This window comes from Molossus molossus, unplaced genomic scaffold (genome assembly GCF_014108415.1).
Source record: "Molossus molossus isolate mMolMol1 unplaced genomic scaffold, mMolMol1.p scaffold_m16_p_24, whole genome shotgun sequence".
In the NCBI taxonomy this organism is placed as follows: Eukaryota; Metazoa; Chordata; class Mammalia; order Chiroptera; family Molossidae; genus Molossus; species Molossus molossus.
In genome coordinates this window covers 14,127,311-14,150,617 of record NW_023425360.1, presented here as the reverse complement: position 1 = coordinate 14,150,617, position 23,307 = coordinate 14,127,311, and the positions used below count along the sequence as shown (strand labels likewise).

Genomic DNA, 23,307 nt, shown 5'->3' with positions numbered 1-23,307 from the left:
CCAGCGCTTCATTGATGTTTTTTGTTTTTTATAGTATGTTTTTATTGAATTTTTAGAGAGAAGGGAGAGATAGAAACATCGATGTGAGAAACATCAACTGGCTGCCTCCTGCACGCCCCCTTCTGGGGACAGAGCCTGCAGCTCAGGCTTGTGCCCTGACGCGGAATCCACAGGACCTCTGTCCCTGGGATGGCGCTCAATCAGGAAGGCCCCCTTGTGCCAGGTCAAGTGTCAGGGGAGAACTGGTAGGGGAGGTGATTTCCTACCCATTGTCTTGTAAATGAGTTGCCTTCAGTAATAGGATTCTCTTTAACATTTCAAAATTAAGATAATTCATCAAACAGGAGTCATTTATGCAGGTAAGGTAAATCACAAGATAATGTATTGGGATAATTTTGTTCTTTTTTAAATAAAAAAGCCTTAAAATGATCAGGGATTGATGCAACTGGGGATGACAAAGGTACACTTCGGACTTTCATCACCAGTGAAAAAATAAAGCATTTTATCAACTTAAAATTGTCATTAGTACATTTAGATTTTGGTGAAAGAAAATGTTAAATACCGTTACAATACAATGTTAACAAAAATTGGCCAAGTACTGAGGTCATTTTAGTGAGCTACCATCATTTAAATATAAGAAAAGTAATTTCTTGGTCCAAATTAGTGAAACCTTAAAAAAGATTGTCTCTAGAGAACATTATTTGAGAATACTGCCTTTTCAGACATGCTCTGATACTCAAATTCACTTTATAACAACAATTATAGATTAAGTTTTTGATTACTTCTTTCTTAAAAAGCGGTCAGATTTCCATTTCTTCGGGAGACATTTTCACCAGTGTGCTGTTCAATCCCACAGGTTAGACTTTCCTCATTATTATTAAGAACTTCATACATATCAGCGAGATTGCCATTCACTGCTTTTTCGTCTTTTCGAATAGACACAGGAAGACTTGCTAGACTAAAGCTGACGTCTTTAAAGGCATGCAACAAAAATATTCCCACAATGATTGTACAGAAGCCACTCAGAGTACCAATGACATCATCACCAGGCATGTCCTGCCACTCCTTAAAGAGAATAGCTGAACAAGTCAGAACTGACGTAGTGAAGAAGACATAGTAGATGGGAGTCACGAGGGAGGTGTTGAATATGTCCAGGGCCCTGTTCAGGTAGTTGATCTGTGTGCTCACACAGACTATGAGGCTCAGCAGCAGGGCCCAGGCCAGGGGGTGCTGCAGCACGGGCTTGCCAGCAAACAGCTCCTTGATAGCAATGCCCAGGCCCTTAACACAGGAGACGGAAAAGGCTCCAATCACAGAGCAGATGGTGATGTACACGAGAATGTTCGTCTGTCCATGGCGGGGTCCCACCACGAAGATTAATATCAAAGACACAATGACCACAAGTGTTGCAAAGACCACAAAACCTGGAGGAGGCAAAGACAAGTTATATTTAGTGAAATTTAAGTACTTAAAGAAAACTGAGAATCCAAAACATTACCTCAACAGAAAGGAGGAAAGGTGTGGCCCTAAAATAAAAATAGCTTTCTTTGCTGCCCCAGCAAGAGCACACTCATCAAACTTTAGTCGGGTGTATACACTGGAGAGTTCAACTATGTGTCATTTCACAATTCTTATACCACTGACATTTTTAATGTAGCAGCTTAGGCCATGCGGAGCAAGCTGCCTCTTCATATGCACATAAATTAAAATTTAAAAGTAAAACTATAATAAGACTAAAGAAGCTTTTCTGTTTTCTCACCTGGATCCCCGAGCTTGTGAGACATTTCATCTAAAGTCTCGATCTCCTCTTCTTTTGGAGCATGAATGACCATAACTGTAGAGCCCAGAATACTCAGCAAACATCCAATTTTCCCATGAAGATTCAGTCTTTCATTGAGAAAGTATGAAGAAAGAATGGCACTACAATGGGGGGAAGGTGAATAAGATTAAAATAATCAGCTACTTTTCTCATTTTTAAGTAGCAACACAATTCAGACTTTGAATAATCGAACTCAAACTAAAATATTGTGAGTTTATAAAGATTCTGGCTTTCAGCCAAGGTATAAAAAAAAGTCTTTAATCATAAAATTAAAGCTTCTAGAGGAACACCTGCTTAATCACACACTAAACCATTACAATTACCATCTTCCTACTGTAGGACATCAATGTGAAGTTGACAATAAATGGAGATACGTATGAATTTATATCCTAATTATGAATCTATATTCAAACCAATGCTAAACATTTTACCCAAATTTAATTTATCCTCACTGGCTGATGCAGCTTTCTAATGTGTTCATTTAATTTTAAAAATTATCTAATTTGCCCTGGACGGTCTGGCTCAGCAGTTAGAGCATTGGCCTGCGGACCACAGAGTCCGGGGTTCGGTTCCCGTTAAGGGCTCATACCCCTGTTGCAGTTTGTCCCCGACCCCAAACCCCAGTTGGGGTTGTGTGGGTGGCAACCACTCGATGTGTCTCTCTGATGTCGATGTTTCTCTCTCTCTTCCTCCCTCTCTCCCTCTTGCTCTATCTGAAGATGAATGCAAAAATGTCCTCGGGTGAGGATAAAAAAAAAAATCATGTAATTTATTTGTAATATTTATTTATACACACACACACAATCTAAAAAATAGGATAAAAATACCTGTCAATCCACTTTAGGAATAGTAACCAAAATCTAGATTTCAATATGGGCTTGGCTGTTTGAGCTAATTACTAAAGGAACAGAGATCGGTCAGATGGTGGACTGCTCCTTCAAACAGCACCCAGGCCACTCTTCAGATGCACGTAAGCCCCAGCCAGTGAGTTTCTGTAGTCAGTACAGAGATCGATTCACAACTAACCACTACCTACCAAGAAGTGCACGTGTGTCAAATGACAAATGTTGTGACAAGTGCAAGTGGGAATTTTAAAAAGTTGAAATCAAAGTAAAACCAATGCTGGCTCTGAAAAGAAGCAAGACAAAGCATAAATCTATTTGATCCCCCAAACTGACAGCTTGCCTATACCCAGAAGATAACCTTTTATTTTTTATTCTCACCCGAGGACATTTATTTGCATTTATCTTCAGATAGAGCGGGAGGGAGAGAGGAGAGAAGAGAAAGAAGCATCGATGTGAAAGAGACACATCAACTGGTCGCCACCTACATGACCCCAACCAGGGCTACAGACAAACTGCAATCGAGGTACATGCCCTTAGCGGAAACTGAACCTGGGTCTCTCTGGCCCGCAGGCCGATGCTCTAACCGCTGAGCCAAACTTGCCAGGGCAACCTTTTAAAAGCAAATTGTAACGTAGCACTTACTAAGTTTTCAAGGTTGTTTAAATATAAGCTACACTGAGCCTGTGCGATTTCATGGTCTGAGAGGCGGACTGCTGTCTACACCTGCAGCCTGGTGTCCTTACCTGACTAGGACGCTGAGGGCTCCCAATGGCGTCACAAGCGTGGCTGGTGCAAAGGCGTACGCAGCGAAGTTGGCCACCTCACCAGCTCCCACTTGGAGGTGGACAAAAGAAAACTCTCAGATAGGAATATATCTACTCAGAATGGAAATACCTGCATTTTACTTTTTAAGAAAAGTGGGGCAATATACACCCTTTTGCTGTTATGAGGAAATTTCTCAATTGCAATGATTTCTTCTTTAAATGACCATAGAAATTGCCAAGGAAACCACCTGGGCCCACCCCAGTTTAAAACTATAGATTCAAAGAAAAAAAGAACAAAAAACTATAGATGCAACGTATTACGTTAGAGGAGTATTCTACTTTTCTATTTCATCAGTTTTGATAAATTTTATTTTTCTAGAAATGTCTTTTAAGTTTTTATATTTACTGGAATAAAAATGTTCATAACATCCTATTAATAGCTACAAAACTATAGTATTTTCTAGAAATAGTTTCTATACATACTTGAGAGCAGTCCAGCCCACCACAACCATTCTTTAAGATAGGCATGGCCACCTTGACCTGTGAAGGAAAAAATATTTCACTTCTTTAGAAGATTATCGGACTCCTACAAATTTTTGACAATTGTTAGTAATGACAGATTTTAAAATATCTCATTTGTTAACTATTACTACTTTGAATAAAGGTTCCATCATGTACAAAGGGATTTCTTTAACAATATTTTTATGATTATATAAGAAAAGGGGATGTGAAGATCATTAAAATGTTAAAAAATGTTTAGGTTTGTACTATAATGTTGAATGAAGAAATTAAATTAACCCTCATACCTCTTTCTTTTGTGAACTCGGCTTTGGTAAACAAAGAAAAGAAACCAGTATAAAGTAGCCCAATCTCAAATGAATCGGTCTGAAACTGGATTGGCCATTTAGGTGTGGTCAGCCCACCATGAGGCGGTGCGTGACCTTGGAGAAAGGGGTCCCACACTGCTCAGTCTGGGGCTGCCATGACGCTCATCCTGCTTTTCCTTCTCTTTTTTTTAATTTATTTTTTGTTCAGATAGAGCGGGAAAGAGAGAGGAAGAGAGAGAGAGAGAAATATCGATGCGAAAAGGACACATCGAGTGGCCGCCTCCAGCATGACCCAACCAGGACCGGGGACAGACTGCAACGGAGGCATGTGCCCTTCGTGGGAACCAAACCCGGGCCTCTGGACCGCCGGCCAAAGCTACAACCTCTGAGCCAAACCGGCCAGGGCTCATCCTGCTTTTTCACTTGATTTCCTCCCAAAAAAGTAATAAATCAAGCAAGCGGTACTTAAACCATTGTCCAAAAGAATACATCAATGCAAACGAAGGCTCTGACAAGCACTTCCCCTTGGGCAATAAGAACACCTGCCTCAGGACTGACCAAGGATAAGGTATGCATGGTACAAGCAGCACATGCCAATACTTTCTCCTCTGTCCACAAAACTCCAACTGAGGCTAAGGCTTTAAATTTGCTTGATTAGGTTTAACCACAGAGATGGCCTAGGAAAAAGGGAAGTACTGTTTTTTTTACTGCCAAAGCATGTCTTTCTGTGAGGTCAGAACCAGGTCTAGAGCTGCTGTAGAGGCTGAGTGACAGACCATGACTGATGCAGCACAATGCTGGGACCTGTCGTGAGTACACCAGATGAGTCAGAGTGGGGGTCCCTCACAACAGGTGTTCCCCAGGGTCAGCAGGTACTGGGGAAACAACCTACACCACTCTAGAAGTTCACTGAGCTGAGAACTTTTCCACCCAGGGGAGTCCTATCATTAGGAAAGATGCCTAAAGGCAAAAATCAGATTTCTACTATCACAGACAAAAGAGATTACCACTCTATCCCATCTCTTATTTCCTTCTCTGCAGACATTACCAAAATGTAAAGAAAAGGCTGAATGCTAATTGGGCACTGGTCCCTATTCCCAGTTTGACAATAATCGTAGGAGTGAGTAGTTAACTTATTTTGACATCTGTTGTTTTTCTCTTCACAAAACTGAAGTTTCATTCTCTATAAACATTTACAACTCATCCAGATTGCAGTTTGAACATCCTAGGAACGAACATGTGGTCTCCACAGACCAAGCACCTGGGTACACAAGCACACACTGGCGTCATTTCAAAGGCACCAAGGTCACAACCTACCTGCTCTCATGGAGCCTTTCCTGGCAAGTCGCAGAAGGCCTTTTTTTTTCAAAATGAAACTCCCTCCAATGAAAATGCTGGAGCTCATAGCCAATCCCAGACCGATATAGAAGTCATATTTTCCACGCCCCTGGCTCATTTCGTTTGTTACTGAAGAATTCCTATAACTCACATTGATCACAGGACAGAGAAATAAATGCTGGTGCTGGAGACAAGACGATGCAGTTTTCAAATCTACACAAGGCAAAAAAAAAAAATGAGACTTTCACAGCATGATCAGGACAGTGCAATGTGATTCAGAACTGTACTCCATTTCTCGTCAAGGAATACCTCCTTTATTACTACTGTGGAAAAGAAATATATATTTTTTTCTTATAAGCAAAATTTTGTTGCAATGGACTGTCAGTAAGACTGGAAACATTTTCAAAATACGAAACCAGAGTTTATAAAATCAACTTAGACATGGTTTTGAGATATATGTTGTATTTGTTTAATTAGTTTACAGCATAATTATGTATGCATATGTTGTGAAATGATCACCATAGCCCAGCCGGTGTGGCTCAGTGGTTAAGCATCAACCCATGCACCAGGAGGTCACATGTTTGATTCCCAGTCAGGACACATACCCAGGTTGTGGACCTGATCCCCAGTGGGGGGCATGGAGGAGGCAGCCAGTCAATGTTCTCTCTCATGGATGTTTCTATCTCTCCCTCTCACTTCCTATCTCTCTAGGAGTCAATAAATAAAAAATATTTTTAAAAAAAGATCACCACAGTAAGTGAACACTCATCACCCACACAGTTACTTTTTTTTCTTGTGGTAAGAATTTTTAAGGTCTAGGTTCTAAGCCACTTTCAAGTATATAATACAGTATTGTTAACTGTAATCACTATGCCTTACAGCCCCAGGACTTAAAATTTATTTTATAATTGGAAGTTTGCACCTTTTGACTGCCTTCACCCATTTCCCCACCCCTCCTCCACCCCTCCTCCACCCCCACCACTGATAACCACCACTTTGTTTTCTGATCTTAAGAGTTTGAGTTTTAAGTACAGTTTTTTGTTTGTTTTTTGTTCAGATAGAGTGGGAGGGAGAGAGAGAGACAGAGAGAGAGAGAAACATCGACGTGAAAGGGACATATCGAGTGGCTGCCACCTGCACGACCGACCAGGGACAAACTGCAACCGAGGTACATGCCTTTAGCGGAACCGAACCCGGGTCTCTCTGGACCGCAGGCCGATGCTCTAACCGCTGAGCAAAACCGACCAGGGCTTAAGTACAGTTTTATATCATGACACCATCTTTTACCATAAACTTGCCATCTGTCAAATGATAAATGAGCCTTCAGCCACTAAAGTAAATAAACGATCTCATTTGACTCACAGTTTGAAAAGAGGAAATCGATGTGAATGTCCCGAAAGGACCGCCTTGCGTGACTCCTCTCAGACCCGGTAACGCTCTGTCACTGCAAGTCAATCTCAGCTGGGAGGGCCTGAAACAGAGATTAGTTTTTATTCTTAAGGATCAGCGACCAGGCCAGAGCCAGATTGAAAGACAGCTGAACAAGAAAACCTGCCAAGTTTCACTGGAACTAGGTTCCGAGACCAGCAGTGCCCGTCTTGCCTCCAGGGATCTCAGGTGGAAGGTCCCGGGACTCCCAAACCCACCCACCCCGGCTGCTGACGTTCTTTACACACGGCCCTCCGAGCAGCAATCAGGGCAATCAGTTCGCGGTGGGGTTCCCCGAGGCAGGTAACAAGCGGACCGCTTGCATGTCAGAACCAGCGCGGCTCAGTGTCCCAGGGCCAAGACCGGAGCCACGAGGGGCCCTTCCCAACCCAGGACGAGAAGCCTCGCCCAGTCAGCACTTCGCGCTTGTCGGGAAGGAAAAGAGAGCGGCGGCCTCACCCCAGGGGGCAGGCTGAGCGCGCGGCTTCCCCTCGGCTCCCCGCTCTGGTCACCTCCGCTCACACCCTCCCGCAGGCCGCACGGGCCGATCTCCCCTGCGATCGCGCGGCCAGCGCCTTCGTGGTCGTCCAGCGGGAGGTGCAAGCATCCGGGGCTGCAGCCGTGCGCGCCGTCGCGTCCATGAGCCCGGAGGGCAGCTTGCCCCGGACAACCTCCAGCCGCTACGGCCGCCGGTTCCGAGGACCGCCAGGAAGAGAAACTGGGCGCGGTCGGATGACGCAGAGGCGGCGCGCGCAGGCGCAGTGCAGCGCGGCCAAAGTCCGGCCCTCAGCGCGTTTTCCCGGCGAGTTCCGGTTTCTTTACCAGGCCCTAGTTGGCCGGGTTGGAGGGAATGGGCGGGCCGAGGGGAGAGGTATTGCAGGCAGTATTTTGCAAGCTACCGTTCGCCTACCAAGTGATCTAAATCAAAATACAGTGCGCCGCTTAAAATGCGAACGCCAGTGCGTGGCCAGTGTGTGCAGCTGCACTTGAAGCGGTGTCTAACGATCCCCTTAGGAAGCAGTCTGCGAGAGGGCAAGGGGCGGGGCTCGAGCGGGGCCTAGACACCCGGCGTGCGGAACCCGGGGGGGGGGGGGGGGGGCGAGACCAAGGGCTGGGGGCGGGGCTAGAGCGAGGCTAGGATGCTGGGGGCTTTTAGGAAGGCGGAGAGGCGGGACTAAGTGCTGGAGGCGGGGCTAGTGTGGGACAAGGAAGCCGGGTCGTGTCGGGAAAGCGGGGCGGTGGCACCAAGTGCTGGGGGCGGGGCCGGGGCGGGGCCAGGAAGTCGGCCAGCGGGGCGGGGCCAAGGGCAGGGGCGGGGCTAGGACAGAGGCAGATGAGAAACGCAGAGAGGTGGTCCAAAGTGCTGGGGCGGGGCTCAGGTTAGGACCCTTTTGTTTGGTAGGAATCCCGGAATAACTGCGCTCTTCAGGCGAGTTTGTGTTGGTAAAAGCGTGCCTGGACACCAGGAGTGGAGAATTTTCATGAGGATTTACATAGCAGACCCACGGTTATGAGATGGCTTTGTAGCTAATCCCAGGTGACCCCAACAGAACACAGGCGATGGCTGACCTGGCCTGCACCTCCTGGGAGGCTGCTCCTGGTGCACAGCTTTAGACCTACTTAAAAAACAGTGTGGCCCTTGTGGGGTAGTTGGCTGGAGCGTAGGACCCTGCAGGGAAAGGTTTCCGGTTTGAGTCCCGGTCAGGGCACATACCTAGGTTTCAGGTTTGATCCTGTCAGGGTGTGTATGGGAGGGAACTGATCGATGTTTCTCTCCCTTTCTCTAAGCACATTCTTGGGTGAGGATTAAAAAATAAATAGAAAATAAAATAAAATATAGGTGGTTTTCTTTAATACCATAATTTTGTTGTACCAGAAAGCAGCCAGTATATGGTGAATCCCTTTATGTATGGTAGATTTGCTCCCTAAGATGTGCACAGGTGGACATTTCCTACATCAGGATGGAGACCAGGGCTACTCATTTCTGCAAAGAAAATGGGAAACTTTTGATTGAGGAATTAGAATGATATAAAACCTGAGAATACACAAACATTTCAAGTAAAGGGTAAAAAAAAAAAAAACACAAGTGGTCGGCTACAAATGTTATTTTATTTTAAAACACATACAGATTAATAAATATTGGAAAACTTAATAAATAGCCTTTTTATTTACATAAGGCAATTACATGCTATGACTACTTCTATACAGCAAAGTATAAGCAAGTCTCAGCCATTGACAAATATGTGTGCGTGATAATTGGAAGCTCCCTGGCACATTTACATGAAAACACTTTGATGCAACATTTTACATTTTTAATCTTGTCTTCTTCCTCTCTTTCCTGATTATATTCCATTTTACAAGAAAGTAACAGTATTTCAAACGGCAAAAGAGACTCAGGAATGATACTTAAAAATAGTAGCCTTAAATTTTTCCAAAGTGCAAAAACATTGACATGAGGTGTGGAGGGGAGCAAATTATTCTATTCTGACAAATAAGTTCTGAACTTTTCAATGTGATCCTTTGGCACAAGTGGTTTGGGAGCTCCTGACATTCACCTGGTGTCAGGTAGATCACTGTCAGGGTTGAGCCACTGGATAATGCAACAGAATCAATCTGTTGAATCTCCTGCAGAAATAAACCTGTGCAGAACCTCAAAGAAGCTCATCATACCATCAGAATATAATCTTTCAGTGCAGCTTTTAAAAGTCCCTGTTTAATTTCCATATTTTACAATAGAATATATAAAATCCTTTTAAAACAAACAAAAAGGAAAAAAAGCTTCATGGAATTATGCAAACTTGACACCCAGCACTTCCTTTGCTTATTCAGTGCTCAAAGCTGCGTGTCTACAGCGTGGTCCTGAGCAGACAGGGGGCCTGGATGAGCCGAGTTCCCACTGGGTCACTGCTGGGCCATCCTGCATATGACACTGGCCCCTGAGGCTGCTAACACGTGCTGAAGTGCAAACACCCCAAGACAGCTGATTTGGAGAACCATCCCCTCCCTTTAGAGGTAGAGAAACTGAGGCACAGAAAGGTAAAGTGACTCACCTAGAGTTGCACAATTCAAGGAAAAATAGAGAAAAGAACATATAAATCCTTCTCCCTGGTCATACTCTGAGCCCTAGCCTATGCTTTTTATCACACTGGGTACATCTGAAATAGATGTTTATTTACATGATCCTTGCTCTACTGAGTATCAACTTTTTACTAGATGATATTTTTTGGATGTAACAAAGTTACATTTTCTTAAAATATTCTTTTGTTGCATTTACTAGCATGTGAGAAATGGCATGAAAATAAATGAATAGTGGTATTAGGCCAAATCCTCCTTCCCATGTCTGTCATTCTTAATCTTTTCAAGTATATGATGAGGTTATAAAAATCTGGCCAGATGTGAAAAATCACCTGAAAGCTAAAGGACAGAATTTCATCCCCAGTACAAATGTGAGGTGGAAGTGAGGAATACAGAAAATTGAGGTATTTGATATGATAAGCCGTTTTATGTTGTGTCTGGTGGGCAAATGATCTTTCCTTTTCCAACTCAGGTTCATAGACCTATGAATAGGAGCAACACATAACAAAAAACTAACACAGACACGATGTTGGGAGCAAGGTCAATGCTAAGGAGTTAATGTTATGTTTTTGGTCCCTGAGAAGGCAGAACACCAAGATTCCATCTCATCCTACTTAATGGGTGAACAACATCCTTGGTGTCATACACAGTGAGGACAACTCCTTCAGACCACTGAAGCCCATCAGAAGTCATGAACAAGACTAAATGGAAGCATGCTTCCCTTTCCAGCTTCCTACTCAGCCACAGGAAGCCTAAGTAAAGGTCAAATCAGCATCAGAAAAGAGCCATGGGCATAGGTCTACAGACAATCAGAGCATTTGCTGGGCTCTCCTAGATGAGTTGAGCAGGTTAGAAAAGAGGTATCTCTCCCAACAAGACTCAGGCAGCCAAGGACCATGCTCATCAACATGTCAGTCTCCAGGGACTAAGGTGGTCGTCCACACGTGGGAAACTCTGGTCTCAAGTGCTTTATAACTGTCTAGGAACTGGCCTCTAGAAGTGAGCACAGTATTTACGAAGAGCTGAGCTGTCAAGGAGAATGAGAGGTGACTGCATCCTTTCATCGTGCTCGTTCTATCAGACAGGAAACCCAGAGGAAGAACAGAAAGCAACCTGCTACTGCTGGAATGAACTTCTGCAAATAAAACTGAGTATAACAAACTGGCTTGAAAGACAGGAATTGAAATATTTCTTATTGCTGAACCAAGAGCAGTGAAGCCTAGTGCACTAACTTTCTAATGTAAAAAGACCACAATATCTGAGTGATCATCCTCCCTGAACTCACAACCTTGGACAGATCTCACCCCACGAATGGCAGGGAGCCAACTGCCCTCCTTCTCCAGAACCTTCTCTGCAGAGATGGAGCTGACCTTCAGAATGGATGAATGTCCATGGTGGTCTTGGTGCTAGGTTTCAATCAGAATCCTCAATAGGCTCTACACTTGGTCAGTAAGCAATCTTTTTAAATGCAAAGATTCCAATGAGAAAATAAGGCATTATCCGAGTTGGAGAGGAGAGAAATGCCTATTAAAGTATCTTTACTTTAAGAGAAAAATCTGCATATTATGATCACAAACATATGATTTTTAGAGGAGGCTTGAAAACTAGTAGACAGTAGGTATTTTTCTTAGTTTTATCAGAGATAAAACCCAAAGTATAGTATAGTAACGGAAATGTTTCATATTACTTACTTTTGCAGAAATCCATTACCACTCTAGATCTCTCCCCTAAAACTCTCACTTGGAGACATTTTTCTTTGTAATTCCAAAGGAATTATCAACACATGAAGTTGTAATATAAATAAATACTATTAAATTGGAAGTTATATGCTCTAGGTCACACTTGACGATTAGGCTATTAGACAGCTGGTCATGGCCATTACATTGAGGCTAGAGTCACACACGGGTGACATGAACCTTGTTTCACTAGAAGGAAAGCTGCACATCCTACCAAAATAATCTGCTGACCGGATGTAAACTTGGGAAACCCACCTGTTCTGGGACCAGTCACCTTCAAGAGAAGATAAGTTGGTAATACTTTGAAATTTTGTTTTACCCTAAAAAAAAAAATCATAGGGATGTTTATCCAGAAAATGTCTCCTGTGAGTATCCATGGCAGAATTGTGAATGAAAATATAATAAGGAATACCAAGAGACACACTCCAATTGAGCTTCACATGTAAGTTGTAGCAACATAATAAACATGATGATTTCCATCTGACCTGGAACTTTCTCAGTATGTGTGCTGTGCCATGTGTCTTCCTTCAAGATCTCAAACAAAGATCCTTTCCTGAGAAACTTTTTATGCCTAAAAGTATACCGACATGGCTACACTGTATTTTCAGAAAGTTCAGTTCCATAAATTAAGGCCTGCATTCCAAAAAATACTGGTGATCACTTCGAGAGCTGATAAAGAGAGTGAGGAACTCCCAGCTCGTGTGGCTCAGTGGTTAAGCATAGACTCATGCACCAAGAGGTCACCGGTTCGATTCCTGGTCAGGGCTCATGCCCAAGTTGGGGGTCAAATTCCCAGTGGGGGGCATGCAGGAGGTGGCCAATCAATGTTCTTTCTCATCTATGTTTCTATCTCTCTCCCTCTCCCTTCCTTTCTCTATAATTAATAAAGAATAAAAATTTTTTTTAAAAAGTGAGGAACTTTTTGAGCATTTATTAACTATCAGTAAATATAATGTTTTAAAAAAATGTTTAATTTTGTTGCTGCTGTTAGTTCACAAGTCAGGCCCATGATCATCACATGTACTTTTAATTCATAAATGTATTCTTCACTCTGTTAAACCATCGCAGCCTTTGTTCAACAATTTAGGGAGCTACTCCTTGGGTCTTTAGAAGTGTTCTTTTTTGGCTGGAAAAGCATAGTTTTTCCTTTAGTGAATAACTTTAATTGGGTATTATCAGATTCCATGTTCTACCTCACTGAATCTGCATTACCCAACCCCACCTTCCAACTTGGCACAGTTCCCTATTCAGATAAAACAGTGCAAAGGACATGATAACACGACAAAATACGACATCACTCTGTGCTTTCTTCCCATTTAATTCACACAGAGGGTTCCTATGGACAGATGAAGGATCTCTTTGCTGGCATGATTAATGGCTACTCTGTATTTCAGAAGTTCAATGAGAGGTTGGGCGAGTGACGGTAGGGCGCTCCACCTCCTCAAACAGCAGGGAGCTGGCCAAATTAACCGTTTTCCTTTTTGCTAGACATTCTTTTGAAACTCACTTTGTGTTCCAATGTCTGCTGGCCTCAGCTGGGCGGTGTCCTTTCACTTGTTCCCGTGCCACAGGGAACTCGATACGTGTGCTGCTGAAGTCACCCTCTCATCTAACAGCCTTATGATCAAGTCAGATAATCTATTACTTCTGCGTGGCCACCAAGTTCACTGAAAGAGAACGTGGATCTATTTGATACTGGGTCCCAGTTACACAGACTGAATATAAATAAAATACCTCATGCTGCTTAAGTCAACTGTCTTTAGTGGGACAATAACTACATGCTAATAGGGCCAATTCTTTCTAATACATCTTTAGTCTTGACTCTCTTCCCACAAATGAATATAGAACCCCTTTACACATTTATGTTTTAAACAGTGAAATATTAAATAGTCACGGAGGGTGCGTTATTCTAAGCTAAGAGAACAGATGCACAGGGATAGTGAAATTAAGTGAATAGTTCGAGTGGTAAAGGCACTGAAATCGACGTAAGCTGTTGGAAGCCCTCCGGAAACAGAGTGCTGCCAGTAGTCACTCTCCTCTCCATCTGTCTTGGAGTGGGGGGAGGGAGAGTCAGCTCATTAGAGGATTAAAAACAACTGAATGGGTATACCTCTTACCTGAATGAGGTTATACAGGCTTAATGCAAAATAACACAACTACAGGTACATTTACTATACAGAGTCAGATTTCAAGATACTCTCTCTCATTTCCAAAGTTATCTCCTAAGTAAGAATATCTGCTCCCCTGCAAAGACTAACCAAGGCGAGCCCATCTTTATTTTCTATTTAAATACTGTGAAAATGTTTTAAAGGAAAGGATTATTCGTGAAAGCTTCCAGGTTAATGGCAATGATCATGAATTCCTCTCGTCAGAGAGATGATGCCCAGGCGACCATGTAGCAACTTCAGACCAGAGGGCTAGGCTCCTGCCGGTGCTGAGCAATGTCCCTCCTATCCACCAGACCACACACTGATATACAAGCAACCCTAATACCAGTGGTTTAGGGGCACTTGTACTTCAAGTCAAATTAGGACTAGAAACCATATCTACTTCCTGTTCCCCGCACCACCCAACCCCCTGTTGCGTTCTAGTCTGTTTTCATATTAGATTTGTTCATCTCCCCAAGGTTGAAATTGAACTCTTTGAACACCTGGATAAGGACGATGCCAACGGAGACGGTGGTGAAGCCACAGGCCATCCCCAGGAAGTCCACCAGGCCCACGTTGCTCCACTCCCGGAAGAGGATGGCAGAGGCCAGCAGGACCAGCGTGGTGAAGACCACGTAGTAGATGGCCCCGAACACAGAGGAGTCAAAGCACTCGAGCGCCTTGTTGATGTACCTGAACTGGACGATGATGCTGCAGCCGAGCACGGCCAGAAGCACCAGGCACAGGCAGAGGGCCCGCTGACTGGACGGGTTGTTGTGGAAGATGTCTTGGGCCGCCAGCCCGATGCCCTTGGTGGAAGGCACGGTGAAGCTCCCCAGCAAGGAGCAGATGCTGATGTAGACCATGATGTTGGTGGGGCCGTGGGCCGGTGCGATCCAGAAGATAAGCAGCAACAGCATGAGGAGCACGATGCATAGGTAGCCCACAAACACTGGAAAAGACGAGGTCTTACTTTATTTATTATTTTTTGTTTGTTTTTATTGATCTTTAGAGAGAGAAGGGAGAGGGAGAGAGAGCAACACTGATGACAGAGGAACATTGATCGGCGCCTCCTGCACGGCCCCTACTCGGGATCAAGCTGGCAACCCGGGCATGTGTCCTGACCAGGAATCGAACTGGCAACCCCTTGGTGCACAGGTGAACACTCATCCATTGAGCCACACCCACTGGGCCAGTTGTCTTACTTTAGAGGCAGTTCAACAAACTCTAGGCAGAGTGTTTCTGTCTGTGTGTGTGTGTGTGTTGGGGGGAGGGGTGTTAAAGAACACCGGGAAAGCTGTGGGGTATCTGTGACAGAGATGGAGGGCTACACCTTGCAGGCAGAGGCCAGGGGCCCTGGGATGTGCAGACAGTTCTGCATGATCAAAAACAATCCTTGGCCCTGGCCAGTTTGGCTCAGCAGTTAGAGCGTCAGCCTGCGGTCCAGAGAGACACGGGTTTGGTTCCCGCTAAGGGCACGTACCTGGGTTGCAGTCTGTCCCCGGCCCTGGTTGGGTGGTGCAAGAGGCAGCCACTCAATGCGTTCCTTTCACGTTGATGTTTCTCTCTCTCTCTCTCTCTCTTCCTCTCCCTCCCTCCCACTCCATCTGAACAAAAAATGGAAAAAAATGTACTCAGATAGGATAAAAAAAAAAAACACACACAACAATCCTTGCTCTGGCTAGTTTTGCTCAGCGGTTAGAGCGTTGGCCTGCAGACCAGAGAGTCCTGGGTTCAGTTCCCGCTAAGGGCATGTACCTTGGTTGCAGTTTGTCCCCAGCTCCAGTTGGGATCATATAGGTGGCAACCACTCGATGTGTCTCTCTCACATCAATGTTTCTCTCTCTCTTCCTCCCTTTCTCCCTCCCATTCTATCTGAAGATAAATACCAAAAAATAAAAATAAAAAACAAAACAACAAAAAAAAACAATCCTGTTCTCCTCACAACTTCTGCATCATCACCTTTGACTTGTGAGGGACAAATATGTTCATAATAATCATAGCCCATAACCTGTTTTATGCATAAAATAAAGTCATCTCTGCATGGATTTAACCTATACTGAATTTTTCAGGATAGATTTTTCAGCACAGAAGAATCTATACTTTAAGACCAGTATAATTATGCAGATTGTTTTTTACTGCACTTTTTGAAAAATAAAAATAAATTATTGTATGTCAAAAATACGTAGGAAAAAGAGACAGTCCTCTGTGGGGAATGTGAAGGTAAATTAGACCACATCAGGGGCTGGGGGCCAAGACACACATGGTCCCCAGCGTGCAGCCCAGAGCGGACCCTGCAGGCCGGGAGCCGGGAGCCGGGAGCCAGGGCACTCTGTACGACAGCACAGGGTCTGGGGGGCACCACAGTGCTACAGGGCTAGAGAGGGATCACCTGGGTTGGTCAGCTTCTCCTCCAGCTCAGCCTGCGTGGTCACACTCTCGGATTTTGGGGAGTGGATAATTAGCACGACAGAGCCTGCACAGCTGAGCAGACACCCCAACTTGCCCAAGATGTTGAGCTTCTCCTTCAGAAGATAAGAGGCTAAAATGGACCTTCAATTAAAAAAAGAGAAATCAAAGTTGGAATCGTACCATCTGACCCGTTTCTACTCATGTCAGTGACTGTAGAAAGGTCACGTTTTCTTTATAGCCATATTTTACTTCTCAGTTCTTAAGAGTAGAAAGATTAGAAATTTCTTGAAGTTAATTCAACACAAATAGGATTTTCATACAAACTCTGTGCATAGCCAATATACAGGTAATGACTCAACTCATCGTATTATTCAGTGGATATAAAATATACCAGAGTAGAAAAGTAAGCTTTATGACTGACAAAAATTTAAAAAATTACTTCCTTATTTTTTAAAACAAATAAGCAAAATACCTATGTTAAGTAGGAAAGTGGGATATAAAAATTGCTAAAATAACAATTCATGATCAAAACACTGAAGTTAATATAGAGAAAATGCACAAACAAGAAAAATAAAAAGGCTAGTAGTTACTGCACTATGGTAGTGTTACAGGAAAGGGGACCTGCCCTTGGGGGTCTGTCTAGGATGGGCCGGTTGTATGTGGGTTCTTGACTTTGCACAGGAAAGATTTCACAACACGATTCCAGGTGTATTTTATTTTATTTAATTTTTAAAAAATGTGTTCTTATTGACTTTTTTAGAGATAAGGGGAAGGAGAGATAGAAACATCGAAGTAAGAGAGATACATCGGTTGGCTGCCTCCTACACACCCTCTATGGGGTAGAGCCCAAAACACTAACTGGGAATCGAACCGGGACCTCTCAGTCCATGGGACGTTGCTCAATCCACTGAGCCACAATTTCTGGGCTTCCAGGAGTACTATAAAGGACATTTATTAAAGCTGGGGACAGTGAGACACACAACTAAATTTGAAGGAACAAAATTAAACCACATTAAAGGTGGAATACAAAGACCTGTCTTCAGCTACGATTTTACTTCTATTATTTGAACAGAAACATTGAAAATAAAAAGGTTTTCTATATATCTAAACAACACATTACAAACCAAACAGAGAATCCCAGCTCTCACCCAAACGGCACTCCAAGGGCACCCAGGGGAGTCACCAGGACCGTGGGGACTGCCGTGTAAGCCAGGAAGTTTCCAATTTGGCCAACAGCCACTGCGAAGAGAATCACAGGATGAGCACCTGCAACCACAGAGCTCTCTTCTAGCAATGATCAGTGAGTCCGGAGGGGCTCGGCTCTGAAAAAGCGGCTGCTTTTCTGGTACTTGTGAGAAACCAACCCTGGGGCACCTTTCGCACGGCGGAGGGTCCTAACTGCGCAGAGGAGCAGACCTCGGCGTCACTGTCCTGATGGGCTGGGGAGCGGCTGCAGCCCTCTATGCAAGGTCCCAAGTGAAGACAGTAAGGGACAGTAGATGCAACTCAGTCAATTTCCTCCCTCTCCTGAACACATACTTATTCTTTTCTTTTTAAAATATATTTTTATTGATTTTTTTTTGGAGAGAGAGGGGAAGGGAGAGAGAGATAGAAACAAGGATGTGAGAGAGAAACATCTGTTGGCTGCCTCCTGCACGCCCCCTACTGGAGATCGAGCCTGAAACCCGGGGATGTGCCCTGACCAGGAATTGAACGGAGACCTCTCAGTCCATGGGATGATGCTCAATCCACTGAGCCACACCAGCCGGGCAACACATCCTTGTTTTAAGACAAATCATGCAGAGTTTCCTGTGTCCCTTAAACGGCCTGGACCCCAGTGCTGCCGGCACACGGAGTGGGACAGTGTTGCCTGTACAGAACCCCACTCTGGCAGGGAGTTAGAGCTCAAATCGCAGCTTTTCGGTGAAAGCAACTGACGTCTCTTTCCTAAACGACATTGTGAGAGAAAGAAACCTGCTATTTCTGAAATCTTGCATATAATTTTTCTCTATTTCAAGCTCTAAGCTCTCATTTTATTTTTATATTCTAGCACATGGCCTGGTCCTTAAAGCTGAGTGAAGAAAGCTGCCTTTGTAAAACCAGTTATGTTCAGTAAAAACATGAAATTTCACCAAATGCCAACAGCCCGGATACAGGTGAGTAAGCAGGAGCTGTTTTAACTTCTTTGGGCCCAGGACACTGTGACCTGGAGTAAAGTCGGAGCCAATGGCAGGGAGCAAGGGCCGCCTGCCTTCCCACTGCTCATTGCACAGGACAGAGCCAACCTCATCCCACCCACTCCAGTCCTGCCAGAGGAAAGGCCAGTCTTAATAGAGAAAGAAGACCAAGCTCTTCCCAACCAGGTACTTACTTGCAATTGTGCCCGCCCACCACACAACATCTGTTAAGTAGGAGGTACCTAGGAGAGGGAGACACAGATGTCAGGAAAGCAAGAAGCAAGCGGTTTACAAGCTTCACACTTTAAAAAAAAAAAAGAGAGAGTTACATGAAAACTAAAGTTGAAAATAGTATCCTAATGGCTGTGCACTGGTATCTCTTGGTTTTGATGGAAGGGATTTTTAAAAGATCAGCGGGTTCACTCTGGTCTAGGGCATCGGACATGGAGTTACTTAACGTATTCAATTCTCCAAACCCTCCCGCAAATTCAAAGACTGCTTTCCTAAAACTGTTTCCACAAAGCCTGTCCCAGGGCAGACACCACCCCACACTAACCAGCTCCCTGGCCGTCCTCACCCACACACACCACGCACATGAATTCTAATGTTACAGCTGGCTTTCCACAAATGCCTCCACACCCAATAACTGCCTTGTTTCTCTCATCTCAGCCCTGCTTAAACTGGGCTCTAACACTAGACAGACTATAGGACCTGTCATCCCAGGTGCCACGGGCCCACTTCCCATCTGCAGAGTCCTTCAGTGGCTCCCCAGCAGTCTGGCTGTCCACTGGAGACTATGTGTGGCCAGAGCTCCGGGCCTACTCCATTCACTGGGAAGGTCCTTTCAAGAGAGTGAAAGCCCCTAACAGAAAAAAAAGAAGGGGAAAAAAAAACAAAAAAGTGCCCCAAGGCTACCAACAGAAGGGCTGTGTGCAGAACTTGGCTCTCCTGTAGCTGGGCTTCCAAAGAAATCCTGCCATGTGGCAATTCATCTGAAGTTGAAACTTGCAGTGGAACAAAGTCTTTACCACGGAAGACACTGTCAGGACTCCCCAGGTCTTAGCTACCTCCTCTTTCCTCCCATCTCCTCTGTTGCAGGCTTTTTGTAATGGTCAACTCTGCAGCTTAACACAGGTGACACAAGGTTCTAGAAGGAGATTCTAAAATGGGGTCCCCTCGCCCTGGCCGGTTTGGCTCAGCGGTTGGAGCGTCAGCCTGCGGACCAGAGAGTCCCGGGTTCAGTTCCCGCTAGGGGCACGTACCAAATAAATAAAATAAATAAATTAAATAAAATAAAACGGGATCCCCTGAATATCCACAACTGTGTGTGGCACATAATAAGAACTTCGTGAAGATCAGTTGAATAAATCAAAACTAAGTCATCAAAACAAGAATCTAAGTCTGTCTTCCACCACCATGACCAACCCAGCTAGCTTTGAATAAGAAGCAGTGTGTGGCAACTGGGGAAGTATATACAATTAGCAAATGTCACATTTCCACTTTTTTAAAAATTTAAAGGCATAGTATGCAGGCATAAATAACAGCATCAGTCACAAGTTTTCTTTTTTCAGGTTGGTTTTTTTGTCCATATTCATTAATTCCCTCAAACACATAAGCTGAGCTGAAATAACACACTTAGGTTGACTCACTGATTGTTTTTCATTAACTTAAGTCTATACTCAGGTTTCCTTAGATTTTACCTAGTGTTTTATCTCACGTGTCCTTATGCTACCTGTGACAGTGTCTCAGACTTTACAAGTTTTTAAAATATGTTTTTATTGATTTTTTATCTTTTTTTTTTTATCCTCACCTGAGGACATTTTTCCATTTTTTGTACAGATAGAGTGGGAGGGAGAGAGAGGAAGAGAGAGAGAGAGAAACATCGATGTGAAAGGGACACATCGAGTGGCTGCCACCCGCACGACCAACCAGGGCCGGGGACAAACTGCAACCGAAGTACGTGCCCTTAGCAGGAACCAAACTCGGGTCTCTCCGAACTGCAGGCCACCGCTCTAACCGCTGAGCCAAACCGGCCAGGGCTTTATTGATTTTTTAGAGAGAGCAAGGAAGAGTGAGAAACATGGGTGTAAGAGAAACATTGACCAGCTGCCTCCTGCCCGCCCCCTACTGGGGATCCAGCGATAACTGGGGCCTATACCCTGACAGGAATCCAACTGGGACCTCTCAGTCCATGGGACTATGTTCAATCCAATGAGCCGCACGGGCCAGTCAGACTTTACAATCTTTTTTTTTTTTTTACTATTATTATTTTTATTAATTTATTTTGTTACAGATGTTTCTCCTTTTTCCCCATTGACACCCTCCTCCCCATCCCCAGCTTTGTTGTCTATGCCCATTGGTCATGCAAACTTTACAATCTTAACGGGAGGATTGCCCAGGCATTTTGCAGGCTGCCCCTCAACTCAGCCTGTGAGATGTTTTTCTCACCATTAGACTGGGGTTGTGCGTTTGGGGGAGGACAATCACAGGGATGACGTGCCCTCCTCACCCATCCTATCAAGGGCACAAGTGTGTTCTTTATTTGAGTCACAGCAAACACTTCACCCACCCCTGACACCTGTCAAACTGCCAGGCACTTCCTGAAGAACAAGCCCCTGCCAGAAGTCTGTCTGTCACCTGAGAGACACATCTGCCACCTAGAGAAGTCAAATTTGGTTTTGTTTAGATTTTATGTACAGACTGCCATTTTTTACTTCAATGCTGAATTCTTTAAACAAATACCCATGACTTGATCTTCTCACTCCATGTCCTGGGCCCCTTTTCTCCCTTCCCTGAAGGTTCTCCTGGCCCCATCCAGGGCACTCAGAGGGAGGTTCACGTGCACGAGGAATGGGAACTATTAAATGAATTTCCTTCTCCAGCTCCTGACCTGGCAACCCCATCCTGCCCCGAGAGCTCTTAGAAGGCACGCTGAGAACGCAGCCACAACCAGACTTTCTGTTCCAAAGCACGCACGCCACAGGCCGCTCCAGAGCACCGAGGGGCACAGGCAAAGCGTCGCTACACTGTCACCTCCACACCACGCACGGAGGGCTGGGCTTGCTGGTGGGTCCACCGCGCATTGCTCGGTTGGCCCACTTCTCGTTTTATTAAGGTGTCTTACGTTTCCTTCACTAAACATCACTTGTAGGTAGATGGTTAACGTCTAAATCCGAGAAGGATGCCCCAAGGACCCGGAGGGTACGGCGCCCTCGGGGCCCAGGTCTCACGTGGGCACCGGTGCGGCCGCCGCAGGCAACGCGACACCAGGCCGGACCCGGGCTGCGACCACGTCGGGGACACTGCAAACGCAGAGGTTTCCCTGGCGGCGGGCGGGTGCGGCGACAGTGACGGGCTGGGAAGGAGGGAGAAGCGGGCGGGAGAAACCCCGCAAACGGAACAAGGCCTCTCCGGCCACTGGGATGGGAGAGGCGCGGTGGCGGCCACCTAACCACGATCGCCTGGGGCGCCGGGTGATTCCTGGCGACTTCGGGAGCGGCCCGGGTGGAGACGCGTCAGCGCGCAGGCCGCGTCCCCGGCCCGGCCCGGCGGGACCCCGCGCGTTCCCGCTGGCGGCCGCCCCTGCACCCCGCGGACCGAGCGCAGCCGCGGCCCGCCCTACCTCGCCGCTTGGCGCGCACGATGCCCTTCTTCTGCAGCACGAACGTGGACCCGTTCACCAGGCTGGACACGACGGCCACGCCCAGGCCGAGCGACACGGCGACGGGGCTCGGGCTGCGCGCCCCCTCCCCGGCCGCCGCCGCTGCCGCCGCTGCAGTCCCCATTCCGCCGCGCCGCCCTCCGCGCCTGCGCCTGCGCGCCTCCGGGCTGGGGGCGGGGCGGCGGGTGGGCTGGGCTGCAGGGTGGTGAAGCTCGGACCCGGCGGGACGCGGAGCCTGGGTCGCGGGCTCCAGGAGTGCGGGTGGACAGGAGGGGCGTGGCTGTGGAGGGCTTTAGGAGGGGCCAGCAAGGTCTAGCGGGAGTGCTCCGTGGCTGAGCATCACCCAGGCACCAAGAGGTCGCCAGTTTGATTCTGGGCAAGGCACATGCCCCCCGGCCTGCAGGAGGCAGCCAATCCATGTTTCTGTCTCTTTCTCCTCTCCTCTCCCTTCCTCTCTCTGAAAGTAAATAAATAAATAAATAAACAAACAAACAAACAGCCCTGACTGGTTTGGTTCAGCCGGTGGACAGAGGGTCTCACATTATATTCCCAGTGGTGGAAGGTGTGTGCCTGGGTTGCAGGTTCCAGCCCAGGCCCCTGTTGGGTCTGCTGCCTGAAGCTACCAATGTGTCTTTCACATCAATGTTTCTCTGGCTCCCCCTCCTATCTAAAAATCAATGGAGCCCGGTAGTGTGGCTCAGTGGATTGAGTGGACTATGCTCACATAGTCCCATGGACTGAGAAGTCCCACTTTCATTCCTCTCTCCCTCTCCCTTCCTTGCTCTCTAATCAATGAAACATTAAAAAAACCTTTTTTATATTTTTTTATCCTCACCCAAGGACATTTCCCCATTTTTTGTTCAGATAGAGTGGGAGGGAGAGAGAGAGAGAGAGAGAAACATCGAAGTGAAAGGGACACATAGAGTGGTTGCCACCCACACAACCCCAACCAGGGCCAGGGACAAACTGCAACCGAGGTACGTGCCCTTAGCGGGAACCGAACCCAGGTCTCTCTGGACTGCAGGCTGACGCTCTAACCACTGAGCTAAACCGGCCAGGGCTAAAAAATTTTTAAAAA

At 45.8% G+C, this 23,307-nt stretch overlaps 2 protein-coding genes across 5 annotated transcripts; both read right to left on the bottom strand.

Moving 5' to 3' along the window:
- Positions 1–72: 72 nt before the first annotated feature.
- On the bottom strand, positions 73–14,595 carry NIPA2 (NIPA magnesium transporter 2). 3 transcript variants are annotated; one of them, XM_036277891.1, is made up of 8 exons: positions 14,483–14,595; positions 13,340–13,499; positions 6,956–7,064; positions 5,573–5,806; positions 3,912–3,968; positions 3,408–3,498; positions 1,760–1,920; positions 73–1,424 (listed from the first exon to the last, which is right to left on the bottom strand). In XM_036277891.1, exons 4-8 carry the CDS (start codon positions 5,709–5,711, stop codon positions 790–792), a joined length of 1,083 nt encoding a protein of 360 aa, XP_036133784.1. In that variant the 5' UTR covers positions 5,712–5,806; positions 6,956–7,064; positions 13,340–13,499; positions 14,483–14,595; the 3' UTR covers positions 73–789. The 3 variants fall into 3 exon arrangements, with proteins under 3 accessions (XP_036133784.1, XP_036133785.1, XP_036133786.1); XM_036277892.1 differs by lacking the exons at positions 13,340–13,499; positions 14,483–14,595 and adding an exon at positions 7,481–7,734; XM_036277893.1 differs by lacking the exons at positions 13,340–13,499; positions 14,483–14,595 and having other exon boundaries at positions 5,745–5,806.
- On the bottom strand, positions 13,539–22,353 carry NIPA1 (NIPA magnesium transporter 1). 2 transcript variants are annotated; one of them, XM_036277895.1, is made up of 5 exons: positions 22,191–22,353; positions 18,763–18,810; positions 17,540–17,630; positions 16,372–16,532; positions 13,539–14,931 (listed from the first exon to the last, which is right to left on the bottom strand). In XM_036277895.1, the coding sequence occupies exons 1-5, from the start codon at positions 22,351–22,353 to the stop codon at positions 14,420–14,422; spliced, it is 975 nt and encodes a 324-aa protein (XP_036133788.1). In that variant the 3' UTR covers positions 13,539–14,419. The 2 variants fall into 2 exon arrangements, with proteins under 2 accessions (XP_036133788.1, XP_036133789.1); XM_036277896.1 differs by lacking the exon at positions 22,191–22,353 and adding an exon at positions 19,280–19,368 and having other exon boundaries at positions 13,541–14,931.
- Positions 22,354–23,307: the final 954 nt, after the last annotated feature.